Source organism: Xyrauchen texanus, chromosome 9 (genome assembly GCF_025860055.1).
Source record: "Xyrauchen texanus isolate HMW12.3.18 chromosome 9, RBS_HiC_50CHRs, whole genome shotgun sequence".
In the NCBI taxonomy this organism is placed as follows: Eukaryota; Metazoa; Chordata; class Actinopteri; order Cypriniformes; family Catostomidae; genus Xyrauchen; species Xyrauchen texanus.
Window position 1 is genome coordinate 39,334,430 of NC_068284.1, and position 27,556 is coordinate 39,361,985.

A 27,556-nucleotide genomic window follows, 5' to 3' on the forward strand; every position below is an offset into this window, starting at 1 on the left:
GTGTAAAACCATGAATTCTGCCGGCAACTGTTTACCACTGTAGCTAAAAAGGTTAAAAAAAACTCAGGAGACCATAGGTAAAAAAGGTAAAAAGGAAAACCCTAGACAAGAAGATGCCAGTATTTTCATGTTTTTGTCACATAAGGGTTACCACCAAAATTTTAAATGCACAAAATGGCACATATATTCGTCTGCAGCAGACGCATGAGTGTGACAGGCATGAGAGGTTAGAGTGTGAAAGCACTAACACAAACTCACCTTCTCACTACCTGCCAGATCGACCAGGAAGAGCTTCCCACTGAGCTTCTGTTCTGTCTGTGTGTTTTCCTGCTTCACATTGATCAGGAAGATACTGTGACTCCTGGAGCTGTGTTCATTCATATCTAAAACAGGCATACACATGCATTTATTACAACACAACATTACAATTCCTCAATGATGTCAGTTGAAAATTAGTTCTTGTGGTTAATGGTGAATGATGCAGATGTTTTGGTTTCCTATCAAGATTTTCATTAACTTTGTATTCTATTAATCATGCATGATGAAGTATGAGTATAAGTATAAAGTAATTCATGTTTCTGTAAAGGTGTGTGCGTGCATATTTGTGTTTTGTATTTATACTTGTTACTGCTACATGTCTGTTGGATTTGCCCTCATCAATAGTGTCCATAACTTCCTCTGGACTGCAAACAAATCGCTCTGTGCAACCCTAAAACCAGGCACATACAAAAATGCAATTATATTAAAAAAAAAAAAAACATATTGCAACCTATAATTTATTCTCTATCAGTAGATGGGTTTCCATCCAGCTATTTTTTATGCATGCAAATTGAAATGCAAATAAGCTCTCTAACTGAAATTGAATGCACTAGGAAGAGGTGGATTTTCTAGCGTTTCACATCAGTTAAAACGCACATTAAGTTGATGGAAACAGTTTATTCACAAAACGATGACATTTTTGACAATGTGTCGAGTTTAACCCACAACTGGTCTTTAAAGTGGGATCTCAAAGTATGCCAGAACAGTTTTGAGCATGAGCGCTTCCAGATATGCGGAGGCTGGCTGCATGTGGGCATCGCAGTCATGTCAGCCCTCATTATGTCAGAAATTCAACTTATTCTGCAGCGTCTCCTGGCAGCATTTAATAAAATGAAGTACAATTGCTCCAATCCTGCAAATAAAACTTTTCCCGTAGCAAGGAGATCATTCAGCTGCTTCATCATGACAAATCGGCTCCCTCAAGATAATGCACATGATAATTTTTTTAATAAAACAAAATGCTAAACATTTAGATGGAATGTAAATCTATTGATGCTGGTTAGGCAAGGAGAGCAGATTTCAGAATCTCACCTTGACATAAGGAACCCTGTTTTTATCTTCATGTACAGATAAATTAGTCTTCGAAACTACAAGAGATGAAGAGAGATTATTCCACAATGGAAGCAGCTCTATCATTCTATTAAATGTAAATTCTACATCACCTTAAAATAACTTTTGTCTAGGTGTATATCTGAGAGTTCAACAGCTGATAAACTTCAAAGCCGGATGGCCACCAGACTCACCATCCAACAGATCTCGAATCTTATCTAGATAAATCTCGAAATATGACACCTGAATAGAAGTAAAACAAATATAAATAGAACAGATACAACATGAAACAATATGGAAATCTTTAAATGAATAAGGAGAGAAAGAATGAGAGAAGGTAAATGACTCACTTTAATGTGGAACTCCAGATTTTCATCCATAGAGTAAATGTAGTTAAAGATGTCCTGCACTATTCTGGGAATAATTCCCATTGAATCGGTGTCATGGAGATTTCCCTAGAGAACATTCACAACAATTCAGTAACTTATAAGAATTACAACAGAGCAAAACAACAAGATAAAGTGGACGGATCCTGTATCGCCACAATTTTGATCAAACACTGAACACCTAAAATTAAATCAGGCTAAATGCTTTTCAATAATAATATTTAAACCAACTTAACCATTATATAAACCAAATTATTGGTCTATAAATATATAAAATCACAATCTACAAATTTTTTTTGCATGCGATTCAAAAACGTTTAAAAAAAAAACAAAAAAACAATTAAAATTATTTTTGATTTTAAACAATATCCAAAGTAATGGCAGACTTTTCATATCCATTGCAATAAAACAACTATCAATAACAAATTATTATAAAAAATTAGATTTAAGCATCATTTTTCAATACATGTAAAAAATGTGGTTTCTCTCTTTTTTGTTGAACATATTAGCATTTGCACTGATTCTGTATCAACTCCCCACATCATATAATTTTATTTTATTTAGCCTTCTATTGGATGCTGGAATACTTTATGGCAACAATATACTGGATAAAATGCACGGTTGACAAACGGTTGACAAATCGTGCATTCACCACGCCATGAAAAAAAAGACTCTTTACCGGTTTATACTTTTCTACCAGTAAATCAATTTAGTCAGTATTTCGCCCAACCGCTAACAGCCACTATGGAGAAAAAAAAAAAGAAGAAAAAAAAATTTGCATGCATTTCTCTCTCACCTCCATTGTGTGTGTTTTGCCTGAGGATGTCTGGCCATAAGCAAAAATGGTTCCATTATATCCACCAAGCACATCTGTGAGAAAGTCATGATTAAACCTTGATGTACGTACAGGATAAATTATATTTAAATGTAGTATATGCTGTTTATTTGACTCAAATGTTTAGTAAGCGACCTCTGGTTTACCTTTGACGATTTCTTGAGCACAGGCATTGTACACTTGCTCCTGAGATGTGTTTGACTGGAAAACTCTGTCAAAGACATACGGCTTACCCTATAGACAGGACAAAAATAAACAAATTCCGAAGCATTTAGGTCAGGGGTCAACAACCAACACCAATCAGCCACAACATTAAAATCACCTGCCTAATATTGTGTAGGTCCCCCTTGTGCCACCAAAACAGCACCCACCCACTCACACCTCAGAATAGCATTTCTGAGATGATATTCTTCTCACAACAATTGTACAGAGTGGTTATCTGAGTTACCATAGACTTTGTCAGTTCAAACCAGTCTGGCAATTCTCTGTTGACCTCTCTCATCAATATGCTGTTTCCATCTGCAGAACTGCCACTCACTGGAGTTTTTTTTGTTTTTGACACCATTCTGAGTAAATTTTAGAGAATTAAACCTGGAAATAACGTTTTAGAAGTTTGCAGGTGCGATTCACCGAAAAGGGCTAAATAGCTGATCGACTTGTGATGCACCAATGGCTTGCATGCACAGCATTAGTCTCCTCACACTATGCTTCGACATAGCCATTTACCAGGAAAATAAAAATTGGCACTCCGTGTCAAAGAGATCGCCAACTCCTGATTTAGGTTATAGTTATGTACCATTAGATGCAACCTTGCAGATGAAAAAAAATGTAGTCAGTGTAAAACATACAAATGTTAATTTTATTTTTGAGTCGTGTCTGAATTACAGAACACAACAGCATGGTCTGATCATCGGTTTTAATCTTTAAAGGCCACTCAGCTGACAGAGTGAAAAGACTGAACAAACATGTGATGTAACACATAAAATGATGACCATCACCCACCTCTACATCATAAAGAATTCTGCATCAAAGGTCTCAATGGAATGTGATAGGTCATCCTATGATTAGGGTTACTATATGATTATTATGGAATGCTAAAACCAGTCATTTACTAGCTCAGTCATAACCTGGTGTTTCTCCAATACAAGCCTTTAACATGGATTTATGAATTTCTGGCTTAAGAAAAAAAGCAGAGAAACTGTGATCAAGAACAACAGCCTTTTGACAAGCAAAGTGATCAAGTAGGCTAATCCTAATGAAGTAAACGACACATGTCGGTCAAACTAGAACTTTGTACCATTAATGTTCATGATGTATTGGTGCACTAGAATGACATAGGGAAAAAACTAAAAACGAAACCTATTCAAGACAAAACAAACTTTCTGCCTTAGAGAATGTGCTACAAAATCCTAAAATAGTTTATATAATAATATACTAAATATTTCGCTGTAATACTCATTTGTAAATCACTTTGAATAAAAGTGTCTGCTAAATGAATAAAATGTAAATATAAATATAGTAATAGCACACAAAGATGAGATCATGAGGTGATGCTCATTGACACTGATGCCAACATCAATGTAACGAAGAGTACTTTCACATTTGATTCAGTTGCTTGGACCGAACTAGAATTTGTTTCCATCCCCTCCCCCTGCTGATCTCTGTTCACATCATATAATTTGGGTTGAACCGCATTCCAATTGCGTCATAAATGTGAGTACAAGCAGCAGCTGTTTACCACTGTAACTAGGTAACAACTCAAGTAGACATCAGCTTTGCTGTGTTTAAGTATCCATCTCTTTGGATTTACCACCAAAACTTTGCATGCACAGTACGACACATATGTTTGTTTGCCACGGATGCATTGAATGTACAACGATGTTAGCGTCTGTCTGCTGTGAACCCACGGATGTGTAGCAAGAGATGTGAAGAATGTGACAAAGACGCAAAATATACATCATCACAAGTGTTCATTTCTACGATTTGGTATGATTGTGTTCATATCAGCAGCGAACCAGTCCAGAGTTCACATGAAACGAATCCCAGAGCACGTTTTCAAGCAAACCTGGGTGCTTTTCATGGGTGTGCACCAGAGTTTGCAAAACAGCGTTCACATCATCCAAACGAACTGAACGTTGACGTCATTCGAACCAGGGTGCGCACCAAAAGTGCTAGTGTGAAAACACCCGAAAACAAATTTGCCTTGTAGGTCACATGGTAATTTATTTATTTTTTTCTCACTGTATCATTGCATTCTTGACTCGGCGAGCCATAACACCTTGGGCTCATTTAGCAAAGCTCATAACAGTTCAAAATCTATCAGCTTCAATTCTAAAAACCAAACAACCGGCACAATAAAAGAAGAATCTTCAGAATTCAGGAATCTTTATACTAAAATAAGGAGCACAGAAGATTGGCTCACAATCAAGTATTGACCAGAACTGTAAACTGATAAATCATGAATGAGAGAGAACGAATCTGTTCTGGGATGTAACACAATCATAATGCTCATCAGACTCTCAAAGACATGTACAAATACAATGTATACATGTCATACGTCTTTGGCTGCTGCATTGTGTCTCATTGTTCCAATGTCTATTCATTAACAAATGCGGTTATAATTTACTCTGTTACAATAAGTACAATAGAGCGCATCATCAAAATATAATGAATAATATATATATATATATATATATATATATATATAAAGAATCTTATTTGGTCATTATGTGAAAACTCGCTTTTCAATTCAATGAAACAATGCTCAGAATGGATAAAAGGATAACGATGCAGAATTTTTCACAGCCTTCTTTGCTCATATTTACCAAGGATGCTAATATTTTTGGCCATAACTGTATATCCTTATAGTGACTAAAAAGCTCGTATTTTTTGACAAAAGTTTCAGTACATCATATACTTTACTGCATCTTAGGTTTGAACGGTTTACCAGTACTAACGAAGTATTGCGATACCAAATAAATTTACACTGTATGATATCATCTTGTTGCTAATTTCAGTACCATATTACAGTATGCTGTCATTAGAAACATGATATGAGATGTGACAAATTTGAGATTAAATCAATGACAGTTTGAAACTAAACAACCTCTGGATATGGCCAATTGTGATCATTAAACTGCAGGAGGATGTAATTTAATTAAATAATATACTGCCACATGCGCTGCATGCAACAGAATGAACAAGAGGTGCCGCTCTGCTCTGTCATCTGCCTCACACAAACTTCACACAAGTGAGAAGGGAGTATCCCTGCATTAATGGGAAGCTAGATATACCTCACCCATCAAAAACAGGAAGAACTCAAAGGTGTCAAAATAAAAGTCCCGTTAACATGAAGGCTCTGTTCAAATGGATGCGTGAAATTGAAGACAGAAAAATATAACTACTATATAAAATATCATATTCAAAAAGTAGCAATAATACTCATAACAATTACGTAATATTAAATGGTTGTATTATTATTATCAAACACAAGCAGCCTTGTGCCACAGGTAATCAGATTTTTTTTTCATTAATGCTAAAATAGCAATTTTATGTAAAAACTAAAACAAAACATAATATTTTTATTTGATTTAAACTGCATGTATCAATTTTATTAAACACCATTTGATCATAACATTTAACATGGAATCCAGAAAAAGCCAAATGGAAAATGCTTAATTTGTAGCAGTAAGACTTTATGCAGTACTTTTAATGAAGTAATGAGTTTCTGTGTAATTTCATAAAAAACCGGAGGCTTTTTATTTGGTTGATTATAGTATCGATTTAGTATCCATACTGAGGTACCAGGGCTGGTATTGTACTTTTGGTATCAGAGCAACCATACTGCATCGAGCCTAATTGTTCAACTATCATTTTATTGCATTTTCTTTAAAAAAAAGCAAATGAATAGGGTTTACAACAAAACTTTAGAATGGCTTAAATACAATGAAATATTGTGTGCAATAAACTTACATGGAATTCAATACTCTTATTATTTATCAGTCAATATAACTTTATAAATGCAAACCAAAAGGAAGTGACACATTTCAAAGACCAGGGTAAATCTGTCCAAAGTCTAGAGCGAATGACAGCAGAAGTGTAATGTTTAACAGCTTTTCATGACCACGCCACTGGTTTATGTTGTCTATAAAACCATTTTTGCTACAGCCGAATGTCAAAGGGAGACAAAATTATGATTTGCGGGTTTTTGTGAAAATACACAAGAACCCATTGGAGTAACACATTAGGGAATGTGGTTTCTCTGTCCATGCAATATAACCATATTCACTTTAATGACCGTCACTGCCATGGCTTAACTGCAACCGCCCTAACACAATTAACCTGACAGTAACAGTAAACCCACTGAAAACAATCTCCATTACTAAGATGTTGAAACTCAGTTTAACCTCTTATTCTGCAATTCATAATTACTTTAAAGCATGTCCACGCACGTAAATCATACATATTTACTCCTGCATTAACTGTACATAGAAATAGCAAGGCACAACAGCATCTAACAGAATAATGACACAACTGACACCAATTTCTTATGGGAAAAGAAACATTTCCTGGAGTTCTGATTGTGGTATTTTCTTACCTAACCTTTTTCTCATATAACTTCTACACACACAGAATCCCTGGGCTGCACAGGGTGGAGCACTCTCTATTTTCAAAGCATTATCTCACCTTTCTCTGGTGCTCTCAACCACACACACACGCTTCTCTTTTCACTTAAATTACAGTGGATAAGCCTAAAGGGTCTCCATTTCAGGCCATTCTCTCGCCTTAAAGGAATATTCAGGGAGTTAAGCAAAATTCTACAGCATTTGTGGCATATTATTGATTACCACAAAAGAGAGAGATGAGAAGAGTCTTGGTCGACCAAGGTTTGATAGGCCAGTTGGTCGCAGAAAAATTAAAACTCCATAGGAACGCTGGTTGGATGCTAGGTGGTACAATGGGGTAATTTTTGTTAAGCAGGGTTAGGCTTACACAATAAATCAAGACACTTTGATTTCAAACACTGAACTGTATTTTTTATTTATTTTTACTGAAAATTCAAATGAAACTAGTAAAAAAATTAAGTGCAATTAAAATGTGTGTTGTTTTTTAAAGATGGCTTTACAACATTTGTGAAGGGCAACATCTCTTTGGCAAAGACTTCAACCGTACTTCATCTGTGCATTCTCTACCGGTTGGGTATTTAATTGTCTGGGAAAATACTTAATGCGAGTGAATACATTTATTTGTTCCCTCCTTCACGAGATTTTATATATCTCTCGCAATATCCAATTACACTGTACAAACATACATGCACATAGATGGCTTTTCTGTCATCTGTTCTTATTAATAAAGTGAGTTTCTTCAAGCGTGTGGCTAAGGGATCAGTGAATATAGTTGCTTTAATGATTTTGCATTGAACATTAAATTAATTTATTTAAAAAACATTTCTAAATTCAAATTGCACTACAACAAAATAACGAAGATATCAAAAAATTATATAAGTAACCACTTTTCCATTTAACTTGAGGAAAGTATCCGTTTAAACATGCAGGCGGATCATGGTTCGAGGTGAACATGTTTTTGTATTATTTTATGTTTTAATGACAGATGTATAAGCTGCAGAGTTGTGTTCACAATAAACTGCTCTGTGGAAATAAAGGGAACTCAAAGCACCTACTGAGCTGAAATGTCTGAGGTCATCTGTAGCACTGATAGATTATATTGTTCTTGCACAAAATAATTCTGAAGACAGAAACAAACAAAGAGTGAGAACCTTTTACATGCACGTGTTCCACGAGACTGCTCACCTCCGTACAAACATATATGCACATAGGCTTTTCCGTCATCTGTTCTTAATGATATAATAAAGCGTTTCTTCAAGCACGTGTCTGTGTCTCTATGGGCAAATTATTTGTAATATTAATTTAATAGCCTAATAATTATAATAATAATAATACCATATTAATACATTAATGGGAAAACGAGCCAAATATCGTCTTGACATCGTCAAAGGCATCAGCTGTTGGCGATCACTCTGGCCATCATCTGTTGGCACAACCCTAATGTGCATATCTCTATAAATTAACATGTTCAGACAGTCTCTTGCTGGTTTTTCCGACACATTCAGAATCATTTCTGCTTCTGCCGATGTCGCTGAGGCTTGCTTCATGCGTGCGCTTGTAAAATTTATATTTTAAAGGCTCATTATTACGGTTTAGTATTTCTCTGTAATGAAGAACAGTGTTAGCAATGTTACTTATTACATTCTTTCTCAGACCTGGAACGCAAACCTTTTTCTGATGCCCCCCTCCAAATATATATATATATATGTAATTAAATTAATATTATAAACATGCGAAAACTAGTCGACAAATGGCTTAAACTAATGACTACTAGTCGACTAGGAAATTTTTTGGTCAGGGTACACCTAACTCGTCCTTTCTTTTTCTTAAAAAAAAATAGAAAAGAGAAGCAAAAACTAAGGATACAGGGAGGCACTTTGGGTGTGTGATGCAAACTGTGCCATCAGCACAGCCGCACAGCTTCACCGTGCGCCATCTAGACTTTCTGTGTGCGTCGTCTGTGCATGCGCTGGCCATTGACTGTACTAGTGTCACAAATCAGTATAGTGAACATGTGTCAAACGCATTCCTATTCATTTGCGGTCAGAAAAGTATACTCAGAAAGGCAGCGTGGTTGGCCAGGCCCAATCCGATCGCAGAAAAATTAAGTATACCTGGGCCTTAAATATAGCAGTGAATGGGGCCAATGTTTGGATGATTTAAAAGCAGAAACATGAAGCTTGTAATTTTATAAAAACACTTACATTAATTAATCTGTTAAAACTCATGTATTATTTGTGCTGTAAAGTTGTTTAAATCTTCCCTTTTACAGTCATTTTAAAGTTTGTTGAAATGACATTGTTATGGCAATGCAGTTGTAACATTTTATAAAACTTTACACAGAAAAAACTTAGTAAGTGACACTAAAATCATGTTAACAAGCATATTGTTTGTCTTGTGGTTATATTTTTAAAACAGTGAGCATTTTAATGTCTACAAATTGGCCCTGATCACTTATATTGAAAATGCCTCAATGGAATCTCGATATTTGCTTGTTTTTTTTTTTGTTTTTTTTAAGAAAAGCAGGGGCAAGTCAAAAGTAATTTTTGAGGTATCATCCCACAAATGCTGTCAATTGAACTTTACCTGTATTGAACCTGGAAAATTCCTTTAACTGTAACACCTCACTCGCCGTGCACAACAACATAAAAGATTTGTGCAATTAAACAGGAAATGCAAGAAAACTGCCCTATTACACCATCATTGTTTACATATATGGGATGGTCACCCAAATGATTTTAAAAGACTGCCACATGGCTTGTTTGCTTTCATACACCATTTGTCAAGACACAAGTTAACCAGCCATGAAAAATACAGGATATTTAGTTTATAACCTCATGTTGGACAAGCAAAGCACATAAACAAAATTCAACAAATACCATGAACAAAAGCAGATCCTAGTGACACACCAAGGATGCACCTAAATATTCAAGACTGGGTGAACAAATGTAGCTAAATCCTTATAAATCTGTTATTATAAAACCCATATTGAATAATCACTAATCTGAATATTGGAGAGACACATTTGCCACATTTCCTGTTGATCACATCCAGATTATTTTTTAGCTCATCAGCATCTCTAGTGGGTCCTTTTAAAGAAGATGCCACATTCAGGTCTTTCAAAGGCAAACTTATCAGTAATATTAAACAGTATATTAAGAAATATAAAGGCTATAAGTTAAGTGAGACTTTTTTTTGCATTTTACTCAATAAACAGCCTTATATCCAGTTGCATCCGTTTTTCAAATGCGAAATGTAACTCTGTTGACAGTTGTCATTGGAAGTGATTTTAAATAGTGATTTTCTTACAGTATTTACTAAAACATCCGTAAATGTGGGCTGCTTCCTGCTCATTCATCAAATATCCACACACACCCCTACACTCAAATGCTTAAAATGAGACTAATAGAAACCTAAAATCCACTCCACATCACAGACTTAACAAGTAAATAAAGAGTTTGTGGTCTTAAGAGTGTAAAACTGAAAGTCTTTCCGCGTTGACTCTGAAGCCTTGTCTAACACGGTTAGCATGAAGCTGCTGAGGAAACGGCACAGAAATGAACAAAATAAATATTTATATCCGAAATTAACCGTCGGCTTTGGGTGTCACTGGACCGGATGCAGTGGATGGAGTCGGTGTCAGATGTTCATATTTACGGGTCGTGATGAATTCTCCTTCTGTTGGTCTGTGGGTCATTAGCATTAGCCGCTCGAGCGAGAACAACAGATAAATGAACGTTAACTCTACCCACGACACAAAACGACACTCACCCCGACAACGACGTTGTCCTCGCCTTGAAATTTGGGGACGTATTTGTCCCCTCTCGTCACCTCCGAGCTGTTCAAAGGCCTGAAACGGCACATGACTTTAATGGTGCACTCCGCCGGGTCCGCCATCTTCCCCCGGTTACCGAATCACGAGAGCACCGGCGAGAACACGCACACACGCACGCGCACACGCAGACACGAATGGAGGGGTGGGGCCACTCCGCCCAGCCCAGGTCCAAATCCCGAGCGATGGGTTGTTGATTCGCGGCCCGTGAGACTATTCGGAAAGAGCTTTGGACATTGCCTTGGCGGTTGAGTTAGTCTTGTTATTGAAAGACATAATTTAAGTAATAACAACGCTGTTAACCTTTTCATGATTTTGCAATGTACATTTTTAATTCATAAGAACAAATGTCTTTGACAGAAGTATTTTTAGTTGAAATGTTATATTACAATTCTCAAAAAGCATTTAATTTTCTGACTGAGCATATTTGATTTATTTTTACTCAAATTAATATTTGATAAATATAATACATTAAATTAATGTATGTTTTGATATATCTGTATTATTTCTAAGCAAGAGAAATGGACTTTGAGAATTTTAAGAAATGCCTTTATAAGGAATATTCCAGGTTCAATAGAAGTTTCGACAGATTCGAGACAAAAAGTAGAGAGTTAGAGCAAACAGAGTCTGTTTTATATGTTTTTGAAACTGAACATAAAAAGGATCAATCTGACCCTTAAGGACGGAGTAGGGACATTTCATTTTTTTTAAGTAGCTTTGTGTTTAAATACATGAAATAAAAAAATACAAAATTGTCAGGTTCAGATCACCTCTGAGGAGGATGTCATGAGGTTTTGGGCCAAAAACTTAAAGTTAAACAGTGTCAAAAATTCAAAAGGTCCAAACTGACCCATAAGAAAAATGACTAAATTGTAAAAGGACAGATAATTGGACAAACAATATAATTTTTGTAGAATGACATCCAAAGAGCTTATATATCTACCAAAAAAATAAAAACTCATGATCAAATCCAAGAACATCAGATACACAGAAAACACAACTGTTTATTTTTTCATCCAAATAAAAGTCTTTACATGTGAAGAGTGAAAAGAAAGAATATATCACAGTTATTGCTTTTCCATTAACAGCAATGGCAAAACAGCCAGCCATGCTAAAGCTCAGTAGATGCTTATAGTCTTACATCACCACTGTCATGTCATAAATCCAAAAAGGCCACATAATATGTAAACTTTGAATACAATGAACAGCAGCATCATCAACTGTTTAAATAAGCAAATGCATGACCTATTGATCTCTAGTTTGTAGTGTTTTTTATGTAATGATTTACAGCACAGTGACAGCATGATATTATTTTTGTTAGTGTCAATTATGTTTCTTCCACATTAATTCTTCTCTCACTCCTACACTACAAACATTATTAGATACATCTGAGAACATTTTTCACTAATAATAGCTTGTGTTATTTCATAGTTTATTGATCAGAAAATAAAGGACTTTACATTATCACATCACAACATTATTAGAGGACCAACATGCAATTTGATATTGTTGTTTTGTATCATCTCTAAATAACTATTTAGCTAGATTACACAGTTTCAGTGATCCATAAATTCTAAATCCAGGATAGAGAGGTTGAGTGAATATGGTGTGGACTCTGTGGATGAGTGTCACTGTGTCAGAGATGCTGTAGAAGGACAGACTTCCTGCTATTGTATCCAAATACACTCCTATTCTAGATGATGTAGAAACTACAGGGAGTTCAGTCTCAATGTGATTGTGCCAGAATGAGTATTTGGAGTAACTGGAGGGAAAGCAATACAAACTCCAGGACTGATTATTAAACCCGAACGCACAGTTATCACTCCGTCCCTTCCTGCTTATGCTCTTATATGACACTGATATTCCCACACCTCTTCCTTTCCATTCAACCTCCCAGTAACAGCGTCCCCACATACTCTCTCTACACAGCACCTGGGCCAAACTATCGAATCTGTCTGGATGATCAGGACATGGCTGTGCTGTGACGAATTCAGTGATCACTCTGTTCCCCTCAGAAAGACAGAGGTATTCATATGCTGTGTTTGCATCCAGTGTCAACTGATGGGAATCTGATGGAGATAGAAATTAAACAGAAGCTAGATAATTCTTTTCTAAATGTTATTAAACATTAAATTGATACAGGATAATTCCTGTAAATTTAATTGTAATTAACATCAGATTGCAAGATTTTCTTTGGTGCAAATTTTGAAGTGCTATATCTACACTAAGTGTAAAAAACCAAACACAAAGCATATCAAAGCATGAATTACTGAACTGGTTTGTTCAGTAATTCAGTTTTCTCCATGGAATTGTTGAATTCTTGATACTGATTGGCTGAAAAAGACTGTTGATTTAAATTTCTATTACTGCATGACAATGAAGTAGTTTTCAAGTAAGTTCAGGTGCATACAACTTTGACACATAATCTCCTGATTATTTGAGTAGATTTAAAGGAATGTTCAGAGTTCAATACAAATTAAGCTCAATCGATTTCGGCATAATGTTGATTACCACAACAAAAATAATTTTGACTCATCCTGCCTTTTCTTAAAAAAAAGGAAAAATCTACAGTGAGACACATAAAATGGAAGTGAATGGGGTAAACTTTTGGAGGGTTTAAAGGCAGAAATGTTAGGCTTATAATTTTATAAAAGCACTCATATTAATTCTTCTATTAAAGGTGCATTCAGTAATTTGGGGCTAATTTAAAAAGTTTTTCACATTAACAAATTAATTGTGATCTGAATGGTATTTTATTATATATGGTGCGGGTCACCCCCTTTGATGTGTTTTGCCATGTTGAAATTACATGGTCCGCAGTGTTTCACTAAATGTCACAGATTATAGTAGTAATAAATAACATCAGAAGTTTCCTCAAACTCCGACATTTTCCAGATGCAAATAATATTTCAAAGCTGGTAGGGGTAGCAGAGACTATCATCGATAGATGGCAGTACATCGTCTAACACCACTGTCGGATCAGTACTTAAAGTACATTAAGTAGAGCAATGCTAATGCTAGCTAGAGAACTACTGAATGCCCCTTTAAAACCCGTGTATCATTTGAGCTGTATAGTTGTTTAAATTGTCATTTTAGAGTTCACAGCATTATGTCACCATGGCAACGAATTTCTGATTTATCACACTAAAACCATGTTAACATGCATACAGTTTATGTCTTGTGGTTATACTTTTGAAACGGTTAGCATTTTAACGTTTACGGATTTGTCCCATTCACTTCCATTGTCAGTGCCTTGTGTAAATAGGAGGGACAAGACAAAATTAATTTGTGTGGTCTTCAACATAATGCCACAAATGCTGTCAATTGAGCTTACCTTATACTGAACCCGGAAAATTCCTTTAAATTTAAGGAAGACATATAATCTGTGTGATCAATTTAATACTTTTCTGTATGCTTAGATATTTATGTTGAAACACCTCCTAACTGACTTGCTCTATCTTGTCATATTTCTTCTCTCGTTTTATCTCCCACATGTGTGTGTGTGGTCATAGTAACTTACATTGTAGGAACTCCTCTCTTGTGTTGGGATCAGATGTGGAAACAAGCTCAAGGAATATAACTATGAAAATCAATAGACATCTTAAGTGGAACATAATTTGTTAAATATACTGTACATTATTGTACCAGTCAATTCTTTGCTTTACCAATTCCAGATATCTTTTTCATCTCCTGTCTGCATAAATCCTCCACATTCTCTTTCAGTAGCAATACAAGGTCTGTTACATCACCAAAAGTGATGATTGGAGGGATAGTGAATCTGGATAAATCTGTTAATCCAGGAGGGATAGAGAGAGACTGGAAACTCTACACACACAAGTACAAATAAATAAATAAATAAATAAAAATAATTGACGGAACAAACATTTTTATACAAAAAACAATATGAATAATCACAGCATAACCACTACATCAGCAAAATACCTCAGTAAAGACCATTATTCTTTTTATCATTCCTCTTTTACACTACCTGAAGAAAATGGATGTGATCCTCTGTGTGTGAAAGCTGATCCAGTTCAGCATCTCTCCTCCTCAGATCAGCAATCTCCTGCTCCAGTTGCTCCAGAAGTCCTTCAGCTCGACTCACTGCAGTCTTTTCCTGATCTCTGATCAGCTGTGTCACCTCAGAGCGGCTTCTCTCAATGGAGCGGATCAGCTCAGTAAAGATCCTCTCACTCTCCTTCACTGCTTCCTGTGCAGAGCGCTGTAAGGACACACAGAGAGAGGACCATTAGAATCAGCTCTTACTTCACACAGCCTGTTACCCTCATTGGGGTTCAGTGGGATTGGAAAGTGCTCCAGCACTGGGTCTCCTCACTGAATGATAAGAGAGTCCTTACTGAATGTGAAAATGCTCTTCCAGCAGACAGCAGTTGTTCTTATGCTCAAAACTCACCTTGTGAGACTCCACAGTCTCTTTCAGCTTCTGAAGCTCCTTCTCTCTTTGCTGGATCCTCTGCTTGGTTGTTTTCTGTGTCTCCTCCAAATGTCTCTGTTGGAAAAGTTTACTGTTAAAGAGGCCCTGTTGTGTTTTTTGGGATTTTACCTTTCCTTTATTGTGTAATATAGCTGTTTGTGCATGTAAAAGGTCTGCAAAGTTACAAAGCACAAAGTCCATGCCAAAGGGAGTTACTCTCTCCCACAGAAAGCACTGCTCTTGAACTGCCTGAAACACCTGGTTTGCAGTCCAGCCATTACTTCTATGACTTAGCTATGTCACTAACACATTTGCATAATGCCCGCCTCAGGAATGCGCAGCTCAGAAAGCCTCAGGAGCTGAAACTCGGTTATGGTAAGGGACAGTTCCGACACACGCTCTAAGTGGTTGACCAATCAAAACAGATTGTGCCAGCTGACCAATCAGAGCAGACTGGGCTTTTCAGAAAGGGGTGCTTTAAAGAGACAAGAGTTAAAACAGAGTGTTTCAGACAGAGGGTGAAAAGAAGTGCAGCGGTAATGTACAGTATGAGAAAAATAATGTTTTTTGAACATTAAAGCATGCAAACCTAATCTAGTAGACCCCCAAAATAAAATTATGAACATGTAAATGAGCAGAAATGGGCTCTTTAAATGTATTTTTGTGGATCCATAACTTTAACCTTTGAGATCAATCGTCTTCAAAGTATCTTTGGGCGCAAATGTATTAATCTGATTTCAAGATGATAAAGGGTTTTTAGTTAGGATCCTGTATTGTGTAAAACCGTATACCTGGAAGTTGCAATGTTATATTAATTTGACATAAATAATAGCAGGTGATGTCAGAAATGGTGTCTATCACTTAAATTACACCATGATTACCAATAAATGTAACATGTCCTCATCAACTCATGCCAAGTCATTTTTATTTGTATAGCGCTTTTCCCAACACACCGTTTCACAGCAGCTTTATAGAAATTATGCTGTAATGTCTGTAATGCACAAAAGGTCCTTATTGAGCATTTTAAATAAAAACTATTTGTCTTCAAATAGTGGAATGGACCACTGGGGGAGTCAGTCCCGTTCCAGCTATACAGCATGGATATACTGCCAATATTAGTTATCTATGTGTAGTATTTATTAATTTATTATTTGAGTAAGCTGAGTAGATGTAGCCAATGTTTAAAACTGAAGAATACTGATTGAAGTATATTCACGAATAAGTGTCTTCATTGTCATTTTAGTTTCTTCCATTCCGAATTGACTGCAGAAGTCACATGAATTAGTTTAACAATATTGTTTCAGGTGGTAAAGTTTTAATTAAACACCACTTTAAACTGACATGGCTTCATATTGCATTTGAAATTACTATTAGCATTTTTAGGTTTTTCTGTTTATACCTGTTTCTCAATCATCTCTGCAGTAGCTGATACAGTGTCATGGTTTTTGTGCTTGTCCACCATACAAAGCATACAAATACATTGTTGATCAGTATGACAGTAAATTTCCAGCAGTTTATCATGTTGAGGGCAGATCATCTCCTGAAGTCGTCTGGTGGCATCCATTAGATTGTGTCTCTTACCTTTGAAGAGATTCTCATGTTGTTCAAGATGATTTTGACAGTAAGAGTTCAGACACACCAGACAGGACTTGACAGCTTTGCGTTTTCTCCCAGTACAGACATCACACTCCACATCTTCAGGTCCAGCATAACATTCAGTAGGTAGTGCAGCTTGGAGCTTTGTCTTCAGTTTCTCCACCACTTCTGCCAGCATGGTGTTTTTACCTAAAACAGGTCTTGGACTGAAGTTCTGTCTGCACTGAGGACAGCTGCAGAGTTCATTCTGATCATCCTGATCCCAGTAGCCTGTAATACAGTGCATACAGTAACTGTGTCCACAGGGAATGGTCGCTGGATCCTTCAGAAGATCCAGACATATCGAACAGCTGAACTGGTCCTGAGACAAAGAAACACTTGATTCTGCCATTGTAGGCTACTGCACACAAAAAGACAACTCAACAGCCAAGATGTAGTTATATACAGAATAAAAGCACAGAGTAAACACAAAGACAAAGCAGCTAAATCCCACACCCAGGCTGAGCAGGCAGTATGAATCACTTTCATTTTCACTGAAGGTAGGAGTGACTAACAAAGGGAGAGGAAGAGAGAGCAGCTGACATTCATCTCAACAATTTCAGTTACACATATTAGATTTTTAACTTGCCAAGTACATTGTATATATATTGAAATTTTTTCTTATATCACACAGTGTTTAATTTTTATGTAGGTCAGCTGTAAACGCTTTGGCATTACGAATGTACAAATATTTGTCATGCCAATAAAGCACCTTAAAACTGTGTGTGTGAGTGAGAGAGGGAGAGTGAGAGAGGGAGAGAGAGAGAGAGAGAGTAGCTGACTTTAATCTCAACTATGTCGGTTACAGTACATATATAAAATTATACCTGGATACTGCCAAAAATGTGTTTGAGCACATTTTAAATTTGATCTCTAATGTAATGTTGCAGTTTAAGACATTGCTTCCCCCTTTTATTATGCAAATTCTTCTCACTGGATCTGGTTATATTCAGGCCTAGCTCCACTTCATGTGCTTGACCCACCTTGACAACCACACCCACACCTCCAACTGTTGGACCACCTTACACTGAGCATGGTTTAGGATGGGTTGGACCTTATGGTAGCAGGAATTGGAGGGCACCAAAATTATTGATGATTCATCTTACAACCAGGGGCATGTCCAAATTTTTGTCCAACAATATCCTGTAAGGTACAAGTCCTTAAGACACGTATAGTACCTGTTGGTAGCATTGTAAGTCAAACCTGATGCTTATAATGCTCCATCAACACTAGCAGAAACCCTCTTCTTTACTGAGTACCATGCATGCATGAGTTTTCTTCTAGTTTTCCTCTGCATCTCTTATCCTGCCTGAAGCCACAAACCCCTAGTATAACAGTTTTTACACTCCATTGTCCAAATACAAAAATGTCAAACTTTGAGAACTACAAATACATTTGCAAGCTTCATATAGGCCTAAAACAAATTCAAGGTCCAAAGAATGTCTAGAACCACCCCCTTCTTCTTATTATTTAATAGTCACAAATGAACAGTCATGCAATATAGATTACGACATGGTTTATTTGACTCATTTTCTATTTTGGTGGGCAGACAACACTTTTGGGTGGGCTCTGCCCACCCTGGTACACCCATAGACATGCCCATGGAATGGGATGAAAAGGGGAGAAAATTGAAAAATAAATAAACAAGCTGGTGCCAAGGAGAGCCAGTTTATAACAGAATACAATTCACAATGTTGAGTTTAAAACTTGATGAAGGATCACACAAAACAATGTCTAGTGTTTACAATTTATTATATATATTAACAATAAATGTGTTCTTTGGTTTAAATGATACATTCACATTTATTTTTCACTTCAACCATTAACAGCCTAATCTGAATAGAAGCTTTCTACTCCTAGGATATTTGACAAGTTCTATTAGTTCACTAGTAACAAACCTGTTATATTATAATATTTTCATTTCTATACAATTGACCCTTATGTTGTGTTCCAGTCATTTTGACCCAGATAACTTTTTTTTTAACTTAATCTAATTGGAACAAAATTCCTTGACTTGTTCATGTATGGTCTCTGAAAATACAAAAAAATGTGGACCATAAAAAAAAAAATAATAATAATAATAATAATAATATATATATATATATATATATATATATATATATATATATATATATATATATATATATATATATATATATATATATATATATATATATATATATTTATATATGTGTAATAATTTTTATTTATTTTATTTCATTTTGTTACATTTTTTGAGTTCCGATCAAAAATGACCGGCCATTGGAAAGGAATGGACGTGCTAGAGACGTCATTACATCATGACGTATAAATGAATCGGACTTCCCATCACTAGTTTAACAGATTGCTAATATCCCAGTTAAGGAATCAATTACATATTTGGGGATTGTTATCTCAAAAGATCAAAACTCTAGATGTAAGATACATTTTGATCCCATTCTTCAGAAAACTAAAGCAAAGTTGAATCAGTGTCTTTTGAGGGATTTATCTCTAAAAGCTAGAGTTTTGTTGTGTAAAGCTGAGGGACTGTCAAGATTAGTGTATGCTGCCACTTCACTCGATGTTTCTAAAGAGATGTGTAAAGTTATTGATACTGTATCAGTATTGCGCCCCCTCCTGCTTATGATTTATTTGATACTGCAATTGGGAAACTTTGTTTTGCCCCTGGAGTTTTAAATATTAATAAAACTATTCACTCCTACTTCAAAAAGACATTGTCACTATGCCAAACTGTACTGTTTATTGGAATAGACTGGTGAAAGGTTTTTCTTTATGTTTAGATAACGTTATATTTGGTTTTACTAATATCTCCTCAAATAAAAGGAAAGAATACTATATTATAAATTTTATTTTTGCTAAATTTCATATACATAAATGCAAGTACAGTAAATCCCAACCTTTGTTTTTGGTTCTTGAAAAAGAAATTCATATATATATATATATATATATATATATATATATATATATATATATATCAAGACAGAATATATATATATATATATATATATATATATATATATATATATATATATATATATATATAAGAAAGTTTCTATATGTGAGTCCTTCAATATATTTACATAATGTTTAGCCTTCACCCCTGGCTGTATTGTTTTTCTCTTTATATATGTATTATTGTAGTTTTGACTGTACATTGTCTTAGTTTGAAGCTTAATAAAAAATAAATTTAAAAAAAACTTAAATCCCATAAAAAATAAAATAAAATCACTAGTTTAAAGGCAGCGATGATGAGGCTCTTCATTGGGATCAGACAAGCCCCATCACGCGACGATGAGCCACGGGAATGGCGTGTCGTTCGGTCACAACTGGTATAATATATTGTCTTTCTTTACCTCAGATTATGCAACAAAAAAATGTATACTATATTGTATAGCTAATGCGCATGCGTGTTCTCAAGTTGATTGACAGGCGATTTCTGTATCTAAAAGGTGATTGGCTATTTTACCTGTAAGGTAGGTTGACCGTTTACTGCCGTTGGGTGTTCCAATTTCTCCCATTCATTTTAATAGAAGTGGCCTGTCACTGCTAAATAGTCTCTGTTTTGACAAGCAGGAAATGTTCATGGAATAATGATGTCACCAACAAGGCTACAGTCCTGGATTTCACTCAGTATTATCATTTATTGGGACTGCCAAATGTAATAGGATTATTAAACAATGCTGTAAAATGTTTTTGCGAAGTTAATGCATTTAGCCTACTTACTTTTCTTTTATTTGTTGTTACATTAAAAACTTGAAATTTACTTTTGCTTATTTTTAAAGATGCGATGGATTAAGGCTGAATGCATTAGCCTACATAATAAAAGGAAATAAAAGCTACGAAGCACATTTATGCAAATCCTAAAAAAAATGAGAGACCTATTAATTTCGTTTACTCCAAAATAGGATTATGATTAAGATCCTGCCAAAATATGGTATTGTATCTCATGTTCTTAAAAAACTTGCAGCTTTCTGTTTTTAGGCAAATAAACGAGAGACGAGCCCACCTAATTACCTGTCATTTCTTGGAACTGCTTCAGTTCCCGCTCCATTTTAAACCAACTAGGTTCTGTCTATATATGGGAAGGCGGGCCAAATCAAAGGTCATATATACTGACATATACAACTGATCACCAACAGCCCCAAGAAATAGAACCACTGAAATGTCGAGAACACCACGTGACAAGCCAGTTCAATTTCACTCCCAGCAGGAAGTCGGAATAGGTTATTAATTTAACAAACGTAGGGACGGTGGTGATTGGAGTACAGTTCACAAAGGAATAAACATATTAGTAACCTTTGCACCCTCACGTTGCTGTTCTACATTCTTTGAAGGGAAATCAGTTTCAATTTATTAATATAATTAATACTACAGTTTCTGCTCTGCATTTTCCAAAATAATAATTTTCAATATTTTCAAGCTGTTTAAGCTATATAACAGACAGAGAGGAATGATACAATTTAATCAATGACTGAACTGCAAGTGACTAAACAAAAGCGTCATACCAAACAAGTTCACAGCACTCCAGTACATTGTAAACCTGATAACCAGAGACTACTACAGAGTACCAGCAGCAGAACTTTTAAAGTGGGGTGGCCACAATAGGTGCATAGTATTTTCTGGGTGGCAATTTTCAAAAGCATTGCAAGTACACACATTTAAAAAATCTTTATTGTAAGACTATAAATGCTACATGGTATTAATGCTAAAACATATCAAATAAACTAACAGCAACAATCAAAATTCAGATCAAAATAAATTCAGGCCATACAGTAAGCATGAGGCAGGAAATCACAGCCGTGCTGATATTCAGTTAAACACTTCAACTAGACAAAACAAAAATATCAGACATAAACAGGATGAAAATATACTGTCTATTAAATCTGTCCAAGCTTAATATACAGAGACAACTGTAAGTAAGCCATTCGTTTGACAGACAGAAGAGGGGCGTATTCAGAAAGTTGTTTTGAATAAATAATAAAATTACATTCACGTTTACTCTTACGCTAAAATCATGAACAGATTAATCATAGAATATTTGTATTCTTATGATATTTTTCAAGTGTTATTTCAATAACAGAATTTCAGCTGCAGTGTAGATTTATTGATTAGAAACCAAGTTACTCTTAACATCTCAATGCAAATTATCATGGGGACCAACCCTGTGACACAAACTGATTTACACAATCTCAGTTTCTTCTATATTGTTAGATCACACATTTTTACTGTTGAGTCTTCAACTATTCCAAACCCAGGACAGAGAGGTTGAGTGAATGTTGTGTAGACTCTGTGGATGAGGGTCATTGTGTCAGAGACACTGTAGAAGGACAGAGTTCCTGCACTGAAATCCACATACACTCCTATTCTACAGGAGGTAGAGTCTACAGAGATTATAGTCTCCATGCGATTGTGCCAAAATAAGTAACAAGAACCATGCCAGGACAAACTCCAGGATTGATTATTATATCCAAATCCACACTCATCACCATCACCTTTTCGGTTGATGCTCTTATATGAGACTGATATTTCCATCCCATCACTCTCACTCCACTCAACCTCCCAGTAACAACGTCCACACACACTCTCTCTGCACAGAACCTGGCAATAAAAATCAAATCTGTCTGGATGATCAGGATATGACTGGAAGGTATCAGTGTAAGTAACCACTCTGTTCTCCTCTGACAGACACAGGTTGTCATTTACAGTGTTTGAATCCACTGTGAAACGGCAGAAATCTGATAGAGACAAAATACATCAGCATCTAAATCAGAAATCTGATTTTGAGACAAACTTATAACAGTAGCTGGATCGTAGTTGTTTATAGTTTAATAAAACTGTAACAAATATAATATTAAAACAAATCAAGAAGTTCTATATCTAATTGTAAAGAAATGTATGTGTATGTGGATCAGGTTTTGCATACACTGTAAATATGAATAAATAATTAATAAATATTAAAACTCAAGTCACCTACTTTGTGGGAACCTGTCAATGGTACCCATGAGGAAAACAGCTAATTAAACATACTAATTAATGTAATGTTTTATGTGAAATCTAAAAATGGAAAAAACATTCAACATGATAGAAAAACAAACATGTTTATGAGTGTGTGACTGTTTGCATAGTAACTTACACTGTAGGAACTCCTCTCTGGTCTTGTAGTCAGGGGTGGGAATGACTTCTATTTGTGACACTGTGGAAACCAAACCATATATTGTATGAAAACATATTCCATACTTATTTTAAAACTTTATTCCCCCCACATATGTGACTAAAGTTTTGGCACCCTTGCATTATTTCCCCAGAACCTACTGAAATACATTTTGGTATATTGGCTTATTGTACAATCCTAAAATTAAATACTAAAATGATCTATACCAAATAATGAGGGGTTCAGGAATCTCATTTATGGCAATAGGAAGCATTCAATTACATTTATAATGCCCAACGGCTGTGTAAACAAATATTAAATAAAGGGCAGAAATAATATTGTTTAGACCATTTTTGTATTTCTTTGTGTAATAAACTAAGATTCAACATGTTTTCAGCCTTTTTGTTTTGGTTCACTGCAAATCAAACCATAGAAATACATACTGTACATAGATCCAATTTTTTTTTTGAAAGGGATAGTTTACCCAAAAATAAAAATTGTCTCATGATTTACTTACCTTTTAACCATCCCAGATGTGTATGACTTTTCTTCTTCAGCACAACTGAAGTAAAGATTTTTAGAAGCACATTTCAGCTCTTTTTATCCATACAATGCAAGTGACTGGGTGCTGTTACCGTGCTTTCAGACCAGAGGCGGCGAGAGCATCAAAATAGAGCGGAACACTTCTATATTCCAATAGTTTGCCGCCAAACCACGTCAAAGCTCAATTCCATAATGTTGGCTGCACTTAAACTTTCCTCTGACGCCCACACCGCCCAAGACTCGCAGCACCTCTTCTCGTCACCGAGAGACGCTGGCTGTCACAGAAAATGAATGACTTCCAGTCGATTTGACGCTCTCGACGCCTCTGGTCTGAATGCACCATTAGACTGCTGGCTATTTGACGGTCCAAAAGGAATATTTAGGCATCATAAAAGTAATCCACATGACTCCAGTAGATCAATTCTACTGTGTTCTGAATTTTTTTTATAGGTTTGTGTAAAATATAAATCGATAACTAAAACTTTATTAACTTTTAAAAAGTTGGTTCCTTCCAGCAGTCATCAAACGCATCAGTGACTTAAGCACAATGGCGTGTTCACGCGAGAAGTCAGAAGCGCACGCTTTGTATACAAGAGAAAAAATTACATCAAGTGAGAATAAGGTCATTTCAAAAAACAATTCAGCGCTGGGAGGAACCAATGATTTAAAGTTAAATACATTTTAATAATCAATTTATTTCTTACACCAACCTTTCGATTTGCATCAGAAGACATTAATTTATCGACTGGAGTCATGCGAATTACTTTTACGCTGCCTAAATATGTCTTTTGGACAGCCAAATAGCGAACAGTCCAATGGCACACATTCACTTTCATTGTATGGACAAAAAAAGCAGAAATGTGCTTATAAAAATCTTCACATCGGTTCCGCTGAAGAAAGAAAGTCATACATATCTGGGATGGCTTAAAGGTGAGACAATCAGGAGAGAATTAGCATTTTTGGGTGAACTATTCCTTTAAAGGTGCTGTAGGCGATTTTAGCATTCCAAAGCTTTCATATGACTGAGCCGCTGAATTAGCCATGTCCCCTCATTCCAAAACCCGCACTCCAAAGATCATTTTGAGACCAAAATTGAGCAAAACAGCAGCATTGTTTGTTTCTGTGGCTGTTAAATTCAAAAGCGGCACAATAGCGCCCTCAACTGACAAACATTATGAATCATAACCTCAAAGATCCACTTCAAATTCAACACTATGAAAATGAGCAAAATGATTGACAGGTGAAAAGCGTCAATGTCTGCTGTTCGCAGACATATTTTTGTTTGCGGTTTACAAAGTCCACAGCTGTCACAGAGATCGGTGATATATTCATATCTTTAAGGGAGTAGGAACATTTTATGCATACTTTTCCATGAAAATTACAGCACCTTTAATTTAATCACGTTGTGAAGTAAATGTAATGTATTTTAAAATTGCAAGGTTGCCAATTTTGTTTGGTCATGCAAATGACGCATGCTAATTTTTCACGAGTAAATTAATGATCCGTTGCTTTACCTCTGACAGATAACTTTTTTATCTTCTCTCTGCACAAATGCTCTACATTCTCTTTCAAATTTGAGACAGCTTTTCCTACATATTCGAAAGTGAGTAGAGAATTGACAGCAATGCTGTATAAGTCTGTAGGTTCAGGAGGGTTAGAGAGAGACTGGAAGCCCTACACAAACAAACAAACAGACACAAAGGCAAAAAAAAAAAAAACACAATTAATAAAACATACTGAAATATTCCATAGGCAACAATCTGAATAGTAAACTGCTCAATCAGCCATTAAAACCAGTAAAGCTCCTTTCTTAAAACACTGTCTGGTTTTTCCGATCTCTGTTACCTGGAGGAAATGGACGTGATCCTCTGTGTGTGAAAGCTCCTCCAGTTCAGCGTCTCTCCTCCTCAGATCAGCAATCTCCTGCTCCAGTTGCTCCAAGAGTTCTTCAGCTCGACCCACTGCAGCCTTTTCCTGATCTCTGATCAGCTGTGTCACCTCAGAGCGGCTTCTCTCAATGGAGCGGATCAGCGCAGTAAAGATCCTCTCACTCTCCTTCACCGCTTCCTGTGCAGAGCGCTGTACGGACACAAAGAGAGAGGACCATTAGAATCAGCAATTACTCTTACTTCATACAACCTGTTACACACATTGGGGTTCAGTGGGATTGGAAAGTGCTCCAGCACTGGGCTCCTCACAGACTGATTGGAGGAGAGTCCCAACTGAGTGTGAAAATGCTCTTCCAGCAGACAGCAGTTGTTCTTACATTTACATTTATGCATTTGGCAGATGCTTTTATCCAAAGCGACTTAGAGAGCACTTATTACAGAGACAATCCATCCGGAGCAACCTGGAGTTAAGTGCCTCGCTCAAGGACACGATGGTGGTCGAAACAGCGACCTTCTGATTAACAGTTATGTGCTTTAGCCCACTACACCACCACCACTCACTTGTTCTTCTGCTCAAAACTCACCATGTAAAACTTCACAGCCTCTTTCATCTCCAGAAGCTCCTCCTCTACCTGCTGGATTCTCTGCTGGTTTGTTATCTGTGTCTCCGCCAACTGTGTCTGATAAGAAAGTAAACTGTTCAGATCCATACCTTTAAAATATTATTGTCATAAATGTTTATTAATATTCACATTGCTATGGATTACTAATATCAGTTCATACCTTTTTCTCAGCCATCTCTGTTGCAGCTGATACAGTCTCATGGTTTTTATGTTCATCCATCATGCACAGATAACAAATACATTGTTGATCAGTATGACAGTAAACCTCCAGCAGTTTATCATGCTGAGGGCAGATCATTTCCTGCAGTCCTCTAGTTGCATTCATCAAACTGTGTCTCTTACGTTTGAAGAGATTCTCATGCTGTTCAAGGTGATTTTGACAGTAAGAGTTCAGACACACCAGACAAGAATTGACAGCTTTGCGTTTTCTCCCAGTACAGACATCACACTCCACATCTTCAGATTCACCATTACATTGCGCAGGACGAGCAGCTTGGAGTTTTTTCATTTTCAGTTTCTCCACCACTTCTGCCAGCATGGTGTTTTTACCTAAAACAGGTCTCGGATTGAAGTTCTGTCTGCACTGAGGACAGCTGCAGAGTTCATTCTGATCATCCTGATCCCAGTAGCCTGTAATACAGCGCATACAGTAACTGTGTCCACAGGGAATGGTCGCTGGATCCTTCAGAAGTTCCAGACAGATTGAACAGCTGAACTGGTCCTGAGACAAAGAAACACTTGATTCTGCCATATTGCTACACCGACAGTTTAATTCCTGGAGGTAGAAACAGTGAAACACGAAGAACACGGGATAGACAGAAGCTGAACTGCACCCAGAGTGAGGGGGCAGGCGGTAGTTTCGCTCACTGGACTGTTGGTGGGAGTTGCTAAAAGAGGGAGAAAGAGAGATTTCATCAGAAAGTTGCTTACTTTCATCTCAACTATGTTAAGAAAGTATATAAACATATACTTTCATATTATTTCCAATAATTCACAACAGCACGGTTTGTTTTTAATCTGCTTTATTTACGCTTGCGTTGCAGAGTTATGTACGCATGCACAGTTAACGAGTAGTTTTAGTACGCTTACCTGTTAATAGTTGCGGTGTTCCGGTCCGTTGCCAAAAGGGGTGCGAGTGGAAACTCAGACAGAGCTCCTTGGTTCCGGCGAGTGATTTGGGCAGTACCATAATTACCATGCCCAAGAAGATGCGCGAAGTAATTTTTTATTAGTT

At 36.2% G+C, this 27,556-nt stretch overlaps 2 protein-coding genes across 4 annotated transcripts in view; both read right to left on the reverse strand.

The window, feature by feature from the left end:
* LOC127648669 (kinesin-1 heavy chain-like) overlaps positions 1–11,153 on the reverse strand; it is a 29,354-nt gene extending 18,201 nt beyond the window's left edge. For both annotated transcript variants that reach the window (XM_052133382.1, XM_052133380.1), the window contains exons 1-8: positions 10,986–11,153; positions 2,736–2,823; positions 2,551–2,624; positions 1,719–1,823; positions 1,563–1,611; positions 1,351–1,406; positions 622–709; positions 259–383 (exon numbers count right to left, since the gene is read on the reverse strand). In XM_052133382.1, coding sequence (XP_051989342.1) covers positions 259–383; positions 622–709; positions 1,351–1,406; positions 1,563–1,611; positions 1,719–1,823; positions 2,551–2,624; positions 2,736–2,823; positions 10,986–11,111 — 711 coding nt within the window. In that variant the 5' untranslated portion in view covers positions 11,112–11,153. The remainder of the gene's footprint in view (positions 1–258; positions 384–621; positions 710–1,350; positions 1,407–1,562; positions 1,612–1,718; positions 1,824–2,550; positions 2,625–2,735; positions 2,824–10,985) is intronic.
* A 935-nt stretch (positions 11,154–12,088) lies between these two features.
* On the reverse strand, positions 12,089–27,435 carry LOC127648671 (tripartite motif-containing protein 16-like). 2 transcript variants are annotated; one of them, XM_052133389.1, is made up of 7 exons: positions 26,872–27,204; positions 16,881–17,266; positions 15,461–15,556; positions 15,035–15,268; positions 14,712–14,871; positions 14,567–14,626; positions 12,089–13,115 (listed from the first exon to the last, which is right to left on the reverse strand). In XM_052133389.1, exons 1-7 carry the CDS (start codon positions 27,071–27,073, stop codon positions 12,580–12,582), a joined length of 1,674 nt encoding a protein of 557 aa, XP_051989349.1. In that variant the 5' UTR covers positions 27,074–27,204; the 3' UTR covers positions 12,089–12,579. The 2 variants fall into 2 exon arrangements, with proteins under 2 accessions (XP_051989349.1, XP_051989350.1); XM_052133390.1 differs by lacking the exons at positions 12,089–13,115; positions 14,567–14,626; positions 14,712–14,871; ... (1 more) ...; positions 15,461–15,556; positions 16,881–17,266 and adding exons at positions 21,811–22,851; positions 23,250–23,309; positions 25,325–25,484; ... (1 more) ...; positions 26,284–26,379; positions 27,412–27,435 and having other exon boundaries at positions 26,483–27,209.
* Positions 27,436–27,556: the final 121 nt, after the last annotated feature.